Below are 10,674 nucleotides of genomic sequence, written 5' to 3' on the forward strand. Positions count from 1 at the left end.
TTTGTGGGCCGGGAGAGAGCCACAGGCCCATCAGTGCTGGCGGAGGGAGATTTTCTTATGAAAGGCTGACGTGTCGCAATAGGGAATAAAGTGGGGCCGAATCCTTCTTTCTCGCCACAGAGGATTAAGGAGGCTTTCTCCAAGAAGCAGCTATTGACGATGGCGACATCGATAGGGCCGACAAGGAAGTTGGGGAACCAGAATTGGATCTGTCCCCATCAGAGTTGGAGGATCCCTCATCGGAATCTGAGCCAGAAGATGGATCCAGGTCCTCATCAGAAGAGAAGCTCTCATCGGAAGTGGAGGAAGAAAGCTGGGAAGGGATGGTTGTATCTTCCGTATCACGATCGGCAGGGGAGGAAGCCCTCACGTCAACATCACCATCAGCAGTCCTGATTGGTTCTTCGAGGGGCCGCAATGCATCAGCCAAAATAGAGAACCTGTTTTGCCCTATGGTTAATCCACTGCCTTGGACTAGAGGGTTGTCATCGGCTAATCCACTGCCTTGGACCAGAGGGTTGTCATCGGTTAATCCACTGCCTTGGACCAGAGGGTGATCGAAGGGAGGGACAGCGGGAATAGTAGCGGTGGCTAAGAGAGGATTTCGGCCGCGGGCATGACCTCTCCCTCGTCGACCATGGACCGAAGGGCAGAAAGGAGGTCTAGATCTTGCCGGAGACATTATCGATCTTGGAGGCAAGAAGCATTCACCAGATCCGCATGCAAGGCCTCATCTCTCACCAGTAGGGGCGGCCTCCTAGGGCAGGAGGAAGAGTCGTGACCAAAAACACTGTAAGTAATGCACTGGGGGGTTTCCAATTATAAACAACCCGTTGTTGGAAGGAAAAATCTTCACCATCCTGGATGGAAATGGAGGTGGGAAGTTTAGTAGCTGCATCCTCCTCAACGCAAATTCTGGCATACGGGAGCCTTTCTTTTTTGTACGTCTGAGCATCAAAGCATATGGGAGAACCCAGAACAGAGCCTATAGTGCTCAATCCATCGGTGCACCAGAAATGCAAAGGGAGGCCAGGGAGGAAAATCCAAACTGGAATGGTGGTGAAGTCTTCTCGGTTGAGAAGCAACTGGCGGTGCCAAGGTCGGAGGAAGATGGGCGATCGGCCAACAAACCAGGGACCTCCTTCAAGACACCTAAGACGTTCGTTCTCATCGGAGAAATGGAAAAGGAAGTATCTATGGTTGAGAAGGAAGGTATCAACAGTGCCAACAGTCCTCCATTGCTTTAAGAGGGAGAGCTTCACCATATGGAAGGGTGGCCTCTTCCCCAAGAATCGTCCCAGAAGGGAATTGCTCCACCGGGAAGCCTCGAGTTGAGAAGCCCCTTGAGACAGACGGCAACGTGGGAAGCACCATTGCAGACAGGTGGGACAAAGCGAAGGGGTAGGCTCTCAGTAGGGGGGAGAGAGAGGGCTTGAAGTGAGAGTTCCAGGGGACACCCAAAGGAGATGGAATGGCGTTGGGGGAGGGAGAAGGAAAGGATGAGGAGGAGGAGGGAATTTCGTGGAGGGCGGGGGAAGAATTTTTCGACAAGGGGGCTACCCTGGCCATGGTCACGGCCAGATGCTGGCAGTTAAGAAGAAGCTCGGGTCATTTCCTTTATCACATCTTAAAACTACCTTTTTGATCTCTCTCAATTTTCACTATATCATTATTCATCGGTATAACTAAAGTTACACATCATATACTAAATCTTCAATCTATTAATGTTAAAGCCTCTTGTTTCCAAGGTTGATCTCCATACCTCTAACTTAGCATTAATCCTCGCTTTTGTTTCATCCACCAAACGATATCATTGGCGAAGAGTATACACCACAAGGCCTCGTCTTGAATGCTTTTGTTTAAATCATCCATTATGTTAAAGAGTGTTCACGACAGGGGGAAGTGTCCTCATCATGTTATGGGTTGATTGTTATATTCAACGAGTTGATGCTATTTGGTATATTCAACAATCTAATGTTGTTTGGTACCTAGCAACCTGGTGCTACACTGTTGAGGCTTGTGAAGGTTTTTTGATGTAGTCGTCGGATGCTACACTTTTGGGAATGTATTTTGATGTAGCTTTTGCATGCTACAATTTTGTTGGAGTGCCTTCTTTGGGGATGACTTTTTTCGTTGTTGTTCGTTGCTGATGGTTTTGCTCAGTTTTATCCGACACAATGTTTATATAATGTTTGATGTGTTTGAGCTGATATTGCTGCTGGCTTTATGATGGTTGCTTGGAGTTTTCTCTGTGCTCGTTGGAGTTCTTGTTGGTCCAAGATGGAGCTCTCTTTTGCTATATGTATACTCTAGCTTGAGGGGGAGGTTAGAGAGTGTTCACAATAAGGGGAGTGTCCCCATCGTGCTATAAGTTGAGTCTTAGAGTTAAGAGTTGTTTTTGTTTTCCTTATTAGATTGTAATTAGGTGTGAGTCTTAGTAAACCTACTAAGACTCTACTTATTGGATTATAAATAAGGGTGAGCACCACGATGGCTAAGTACACAAAACTATCTTGGGCCTAGATATCTCTCCCTGTTTTGCTTCTTCTTTTTCATGGGTTTTGGTTGGTTCAACTTTCTTTACATATGATAAGCACAAACAAATAAGGGGAGGTTAGAGAGTGTTCACAATAAGGGGAGTGTCCCCATCGTGCTATAAGTTGAGTCTTAGAGTTAAGAGTTGTTTTTGTTTTCCTTATTAGATTGTAATTAGGTGTGAGTCTTAGTAAACCTACTAAGACTCTACTTATTGGATTATAAATAAGGGTGAGCACCACGATGGCTAAGTACACAAAACTATCTTGGGCCTAGATATCTCTCCCTGTTTTGCTTCTTCTTTTTCATGGGTTTTGGTTGGTTCAACTTTCTTTACATATGATAAGCACAAACAAATAAGAGCTGAAGGCTGATCCCTGATCTAATCGAATCGTAATTGGGAATTCATTACGTTGACCTCCTACATCTCACACTAGTCACCATGGCTTCATGCATATTTATAATTACGTCCACATATTTAGGGCCTGCATGATAACCATTCTTTTTTTGGGCTAAATTTCTATCCCAAAACGATTTTTTGTATTTCTATTTCTAGGTCATATTTTTGGGCAAAAAAACGTGTAATAATTTCTATTTCTTTTATAGCCCAGAAATAGAAATGCGTTTGTTAAGCGCATATTAATGTGTATGGAACTTGTATAAATTTACAAAATGCCATTTAATACCCAAAATTTTGGCATACGCAGTGGTGGTGGTGGCGATGGCGGAGTAGTGGTGGCATTGGTGGTGGCCGTGGTGGTGAAGGTGGTGGCAGTGGAGGAAGTGGTTGGGTCATGGTTGTAGTTGCATTGAAGGCGGTTTATTTTTAATGTGAAATTGCTTATTTGCTCATCAAATTAATTATGTGCTCATTTTTAGAGCAACCCCCTATTTCTCCATCTTATTTCTGGGATAAAGAAGTTCCTAAAAGATGCTTCTTTTTTTTTATTTCCCAGTAACCTTTTGGTCCCGGTTCATTCTTAGGAACAAAAAAATGACCCAGTGTTAGCAAATGGATTTCAATTCTTCTTCTTCCCTTTTTTTTTTTTTTTTTTCCTGTTCCTAGAACCAAAAAAATTGAGAAATAGATAAACAAAACAGTTATCATGCAGGCCCTTATTCGACACCCCTCTCTTCACAAGAACAAAAGGGCGTACCCGGTGCACGAGGCTCCCTCATGTGTGAGGTCCACAGGAGGCGAGAGCTACGCAGCTTTATCCTAAGAATGTTGAGAGTCTATTTCGACTGCTTGACCACCAAGTCGCAAATTCGCATCTTACCATTGGACCAAGGGTGCCCCTAGGGACTCTACACAAGAACATGCCAGATTAAATCTCTAGGAACTCTGTCATAGGATTTTTCCAGATCAATAAAGACCATGTGGAGATCCTTCATCTCGGATCTATATCTTTCCATGAGTCTATTGAGTAGGTAAATAGCTTACTTCGTGGATCTACCTGGCATAAAGCCAAATTGGTTCTCTGAGATATGAGACTCTCTTTTCAGATGGGCTTCACTAACCTTCTCCCATGATTTTATATTATGACTCGTTAGTTTTATGCTTATATAGTTATTGCAAGCTTGCAGCTCTAAATATCACCTTTATTTTTGTTGATCGGAATTATAATGCTTCTCCTACATTCATATGGCATTTTCCTTGTCTTCATAATCTTGTTAAACAGATTAGTTAACCAAGATGCCCCACACTTAATTGGGTTGTGTACTTTGATTTAATTATGAGATTCCCTCTGCCATTACATATTGCCATGTTCAGGCACTTTTAAATTTGGGCCAGGATTTAGTACTGGGTTGGGTTGCGCTGGGTGTTTATTTTTGGGTCTATTTACTGTAAGGGGGGAGTTGCATGAAATTATTATCTTCTTTTAGTGGATCCTGTTGGTGAGAGTTGGATAGGGATTTATATTTTATTCCCAAGTTGTTGGTCTTTGAATTAGTTTTAGGAAATTTAGGGTCCTTAGTTGTCTGGTTAGGAAGTCTCAGTAGTTGGTTTAATCTAGGGGATTTTCTTTTTTTTATTTCCATATAGATATGTAACCAACCCCACCCCTTCCTCACGATATGTTGTTGTATAGAATATATATATATATATATATATCATTTTTTTTTTTTTTTTTCGGGATAAAAGGCTTTGTGTGAGCCTTCCCCCTTCCCCCATGGTTTCTCCTTTCTCCCTTACCTTTATGATATCCTTTTTCTTTCATTTTCCCACGGCACCTTGTTGGCCGTTCTCATCAGATCTGAATCTGCAGCTAACTGGACAGGGATGATAGAACCCCAAAGCTTTCTCCTCAGCCAACCAGTTTTGTCCAACTGGGACAAACCAGTAAAGTAGTAATATTCAACAAAAAGAGAAAAGGCCTCGCGAGATGGAACTGAATTAGAAACATAAAAAATGGAAGGAGGGAGAGTCTAAGAAGCATAGTAGAATAAGTGTGACCTGAGAAAGAACATCAGTCTGAATTGAACAGAGGAAGAAGGGGAAGACCCAGCTACGTAGCCTCAACACTGCATAAGGAACTCAATTAATTTCTTTCAATTCATTCAGTCAACTCTGAATATTTCGCTGGATTACATGCATATTGAAGGACTTGAAAACTAAAACTAACCTAATCAGACTTTGACTGAAGTAGAGTTTGAATCAAAATCAACTCCACAACTCTGATTCATGACTGCTGACAGAGAATGAGAGAATAATAAAATAAATAAACTACTAATTGACAAAAATAACCCCAACAAATAAACAAAACCCCTACATGCCCCTATCGGATCAAGTGTGTAACTGCATCACATTACTATTTTCATGTAAGTGCACTTTCATTGCATATTATGTTCTTCACCTGTTGTTTTCAATCCTTTTACTTATTCTTTATCTTACACTTGACAAATATATATTTATTTAGATCATATTTTGTCTTAATATTCCTTTTTCCTGATAAAGTGTAGAAACCTGTGCAGGTTTCTTCTTCCAGCATCGCTTATTGTAATCAATGATATTGCTGCCTACATTTTTGGTTTTTTCTTTGGTCGAACACCTTTAATCAAGTTGTCTCCTAAGAAAACTTGGGAGGGTTTCATTGGAGCATCTGTTGCAACTATCATCTCTGCATTTGTGGTGAGATTATGTATTCCTTTCCCAATGGCTACAAAGAATGCTTCTGAGAATTGCTTGATTGATAACTGGTCTTGGGGGAGGATTTCTCAATAATCTTTTGTTGTGTCCTCATCATGGTGTTATTACTAACTATTCTTGAGACCATTCTCTCAGTGTCTCTTCGTATTTGAAATATGCTTTCTAATTGTCCTCTTGGTTAGTTGGTTACCGTCTACATGTTTTAAACTTGTTATTTTTTATTTATTTATTAAGGAAAAATTTTGCCCTCTCCCTTGTACTATGGCCTTATTACATCTGTACACCTATGTTTTCAGCAATCACACTCCCTCGCCATGTCTATTGGTGTTATTATGCTGCAAGTTGTGAAACACAAAGGACCATTTTACCCTTTAATGAAGAAAAGAAGTTGAAGGACCTTTTACCCTTTTGTTCTTCTTCTACCCAAATACCCCCAAAACCCTAAATATAACTGTTGTGTGTGTGTGTGTGTGTGTGTGTGTGTGAGAGAGAGAGAGAGAGAGAGAGAGTACCTGGGTATCGGATTCTCGCATGAATACATCGATTGAATATTTTCCAACAACACAGGAATCGACACTTTCTTGGCTTTGACGTTTGTGTAAAATGCGAAACGAACAGATTTTCCGTATTCTAGCAAAGGGGAGAGACAACTACTTTCATGGTCATTCCAGCTTCATTGAAAAATATTGGTTTTGGATCCCCAACATCTCTCATGCTAAGCTGAACCCCGCAGATTGATATGCAGCAGGTTAGGTTGGAAAAAAATGGGATTTTTGCCGAAAATTCTGATTCCTCTGCAAAAAGAGCGTACAAGCCTCATCCTTGCCCGTAGTTCATCATCAGAGGGGCAAATTTAGGAGTCTACAGCTCCCCCCCCCCCTTCTCAACTTCGCTAGAGCTGAAGATGAGCCAGGTTCCCTCGCATAGACGTTCATATGTCCCCCCCCCCTCTCCTTTTAATCAAATGGTATAGAGGTAATCTCGCCCTGTAGTAAGGTATGGTCATTAAATGGTTTAGTATTAAGTGACACCATCACTTAACAGATCCAACTTAATGGGAACTAATGGATTGGGTCTTGTTAGAATCTTTAAAGTGTAGGGGAGGGGGTGTAATTGCTGAAAACACAGGTGTAAAGATGTAATAAGGCCATGGTACAGGGGAGGGGGTGTAATTTTTCCCATTTCTTAATGATAGATGCTATGGGCATGCTTAGAATTTAGCTCTTGAATACTTGTTTACAAGGTTTTCATAGTCTCGATATCTAGATGTCAACAAAATTTGATCTATGCTAACATGATATCATTGCTTTATGTCCTATGCAGCTAGCAAATATCATGGGGCGTTTCCAATGGCTAACATGTCCAAGGAAGGTAACTTTTGATGTATAATGCTTTTCTGTGTTTTCATACACCCCCCCCCCCCCCCGGCCGCCAACCCAAAAAATTTTGTTTTGGATGCTGTTTAATATCTCGCTTCCATGGAAAAACTTATGCAGGATCTATCTACTGGTTGGCTTCACTGTGATCCTGGTCCACTATTTAAGCCCGAATATTTTTCTTTGCCAGACTGGGTGAGTGAGCAGTATTTAGTTGTCTCTTGTTATTCCCTACTTTGTAACATTTTGGATGTTTAATAGAAAGCTAAAAGAAATAATTAAATTCTCGTACAACTAAATTCTTTTCATGATAGCAGTCATTTGCAATATTAGTAAGCCTCGTTACATCATATAGTGCTTTTGAATTGGAGCTGTCATTTGCATCGGTACTTGAGTATTGTTCTGTAAAGTTGTTACTGTATGCTGTTTGTGTATAAGGATTCCCCCTTTTTCTCCATAAAACATATTTCATACTTTCTATGTACGTAGTATGCTTACTATTATAGTTTCTTGCATAGCTTTCAATGAACTTGGTAGTCTCCAAAAGCATGGTTTGCTCCAGGGTGGGTAGTCAAGCTGTGTCCGACAGTCGTCAAGGCCTGAGTAGTTATGGGATTATTTAGGGGAAGCGGATATGGGCAGCTGCTAGAGTTTGGTGGAGTCACAATGTGGATTGGAGGTGTGCTGTTCGGGCTGAGGCCAAGACTATACAAATATATTTCCTGATGGTTGAACAGGGTTTCCTTGTGTGGGAATCAAGGCCAAGGTTTAAGATCTCGCTCTTGCCCCCTATCTTGCCAGATCTCGCTGAGATCATGCATTTTTTCCCAGTTGACTCGGTGGTTGGTCTCGGTGGCTATATAGTCTTTGTAGCCCTTGAAAGTTGGTATTTACCATATTTTAGGCCTTCTAAACACAATGGCAACATCAGTTTTTTAAAAATCAAACCTAAAATTGTACTTTGACTTTATACCTTATGTAAGTAGTCTCCGACTCTTCGGACCTTAGGCTAGTATGCTTTATTCCACAATCAACACATGACACAACATAATCATAAGAATTTACAAGACATCATATATAAGAAAAGTAACTCCAAATGTGGATGAGGAGGTAATATTCTCTACTCTTTAAGCTTCAATGAGTGTAGGAATGGAGATCCTCAAGCAAAAGCACCAAAATCCTTCTCCTTGGTGTTTTTTCTTCAAAAAAGTAGAGGGAGGGAGAGAGAGAGAGAGAGAGAAAGAGGTGAGATTTGGTGAGATCTCGATATCTCGGTCGAGTTTTTGTACAATTTATATCTTGCCATGCATCTCGTCTCTCCTTTTTGAAAAAATGAGATATTAGCGAGATCTCGCCGAGATCTTGAACCATGATCAAGGCCCATATGAACCACCTCAAGGCTTGGTGTGTCACTTGGGAAGTTGGAACTTAAGCCAGAAGCGATTAAGAATGGTGAAATTCATTGTACAGGATTATAACTGGTAATTTTAATGATCTGAGGGAGGTGTTATGTGGCCTTTGTTTTTCATTGGTTGAAGAGATTGAGTGGTTCTTAAACATGAATTATTGTAAAGGTCCAATTGTGGAATCCTTTATTGGACAGAACAAGAAGTATGGGTAATCGAAGGTGGTGGTGAAAATATTTGGGATTGCTCCATATTTATGGTGTCTCGAACTAGGCCTTTGGAGAGGCCACTATTGGATATGCAAAAATTGATAACTGGAACCTTAAAGGGGACATGTTGGATCATATTAGGGTTCTAGTGTCATGCTGTTTTCCTATCTGAGTTCCCTGAGTAACAGACTAATGGGGATGAATTTCATCAGGGATTGGTTGAGATTCCAATTGCATTAAAAAGTTTAGTGGAGTTGCAGGTGGTTGTGGAAACACAGGAAAAGCTGAGAAGGGAGGATGAGGAAGAGAGATTTGGTGTAGCTTGTCATGTACCACGTGTTGAGGGGCCAATTCATGATCTCAGTGCCATGCTGATAGATGTGAATTTGAACCAATTATTGCTTTTATAACAAATGCATAGCCTTGTTTTGAACCATGTGAACCATAGTAGGAATACAAGGCAGGGTGATGCAGGAGCACTTCCAGGCAGAGAACCGGGTCCAAATTTGGGTCTTTAGTCTAGTAGAACATTTTAGAATTTTATTTATTTATATTTGGGGATTAGCATGTAATCTTTTTATTTGGGTAGGTTAAGTAGGAGATGGCTATAGGGAGACAGTAGCTTCCTAGTTGCTTTTAGTTTCCTATTTGGAATTTCTTTTCAAGTTTTAGTAATTTTAAATTCTTATACATGCTGTACATATGGCAGAGTTTTTCAGATTAGAAAATAATGGAATGATTTGATTTTGTGAGTGCCTTGGTGGCTAGTGCGTGTGCGATCCCCCCGCCCCCCCCCCCCCGGGCGCAAAACCCTCTTCTTTGTGATTCATGTCTCTTCTCTTCTCTCTCTCTCTCTCCCATGTGTTACGTTCTTTCCTCTTTCCTTTCTACTTGCTTCCTTTAGGCTATTTTCTCTTTCGGACTTTATGCTCTGTTCTGGCATTACTGTTGGTACAGCAAGAGACTTCGATCTCTCACAGGTTTCTCCTTCTATCAGCCTTAAGCCTTGGGTTTCTAATACATACCTTAGGATGATACTTGTGTACTTCCATCCCCAAATCTTGCTGTGTTGATGAGTTGTAGAAGCAATTTCAAATCAGACTTGCCCTCTCCCATAAGAAGCGGCAAAAGGGGAAATCACCCTTCTAAAGACAATAACCCCGGGGGGGGGGGGGGGGGTTTGGTGGTTGTCTTCACTTCAACCTCCTTACTGAACCAAGGTGGAAAAACTAGCAGAATGTTGAGAGGAAGAACTCCTTCATTTAAGCCCAACTGTGTTCGAGACTTTGAGACTAGGATTGAAATCTCAACCTCTCTTGAATGCACATCATTATCAGCCCAAGTGCTAAACAGAAAAGGTTTGTATACGACCGGCCTGTCAGTACCATAAATGAAACATCATCAGATCTGCTTGCCTTTTTTTCAACCTTCTCTCTAGTACCTGTAACCGCTGACCTTTGGTAACGCTTGAGTGATCAGCTTATTATAAACAAGTCTTTTGCTTACTCCTGGACTAAAATACTTGTGTATAAAAAGACAGGAACATTTTTTTTTTTGGAGGGGGGGTGGGTGGGGACGGGGTTGGTGGTTGTCTTCGACCTCCTTACTATGAAACAAGGTGGAAAAACCAGTGGAATAGTGAGAGGAAGAACTCCTTCTTTTAAGCCTGTGTCTTTGAGATATTGAGACTAGGATTGAAATCTCAAGCTCTCTTGAATGCACATCATTATCAGCCCAAGTACTAAACAGAAAAATGTATTTAATGTCTGACACCACCACTTACGGAAGAGGGCAAGTCTGATTTGAAATTGCTTCTGCAACTCATCAATACAACAATATTTGGGGATGGGACTCCACAAGTATCACCCTAAGGTATGTATTTATCTATTCTTTTTATTTGGGTAGGTTAAATAGGAGATAACTATGGGGTGACATTAGGCTTCCTAGTTGCTTTTAGTTTCCTATCTGGAATTGGTTTCAAGCTTTACCGGGGGGGG

The 10,674-nt window shown here is 41.2% G+C and overlaps 1 protein-coding gene across 1 annotated transcript in view; it reads left to right on the forward strand.

Moving 5' to 3' along the window:
- LOC122061880 (phosphatidate cytidylyltransferase 1-like) overlaps positions 1-10,674 on the forward strand; it is a 33,582-nt gene that overhangs the window by 16,124 nt on the left and 6,784 nt on the right. The window contains exons 7-9 of the mRNA XM_042625406.1: positions 5,512-5,668; positions 7,010-7,057; positions 7,183-7,257. Coding sequence (XP_042481340.1) covers positions 5,512-5,668; positions 7,010-7,057; positions 7,183-7,257 — 280 coding nt within the window. The remainder of the gene's footprint in view (positions 1-5,511; positions 5,669-7,009; positions 7,058-7,182; positions 7,258-10,674) is intronic.

Source organism: Macadamia integrifolia, chromosome 14 (genome assembly GCF_013358625.1).
Source record: "Macadamia integrifolia cultivar HAES 741 chromosome 14, SCU_Mint_v3, whole genome shotgun sequence".
NCBI classification, from domain to species: Eukaryota; Viridiplantae; Streptophyta; class Magnoliopsida; order Proteales; family Proteaceae; genus Macadamia; species Macadamia integrifolia.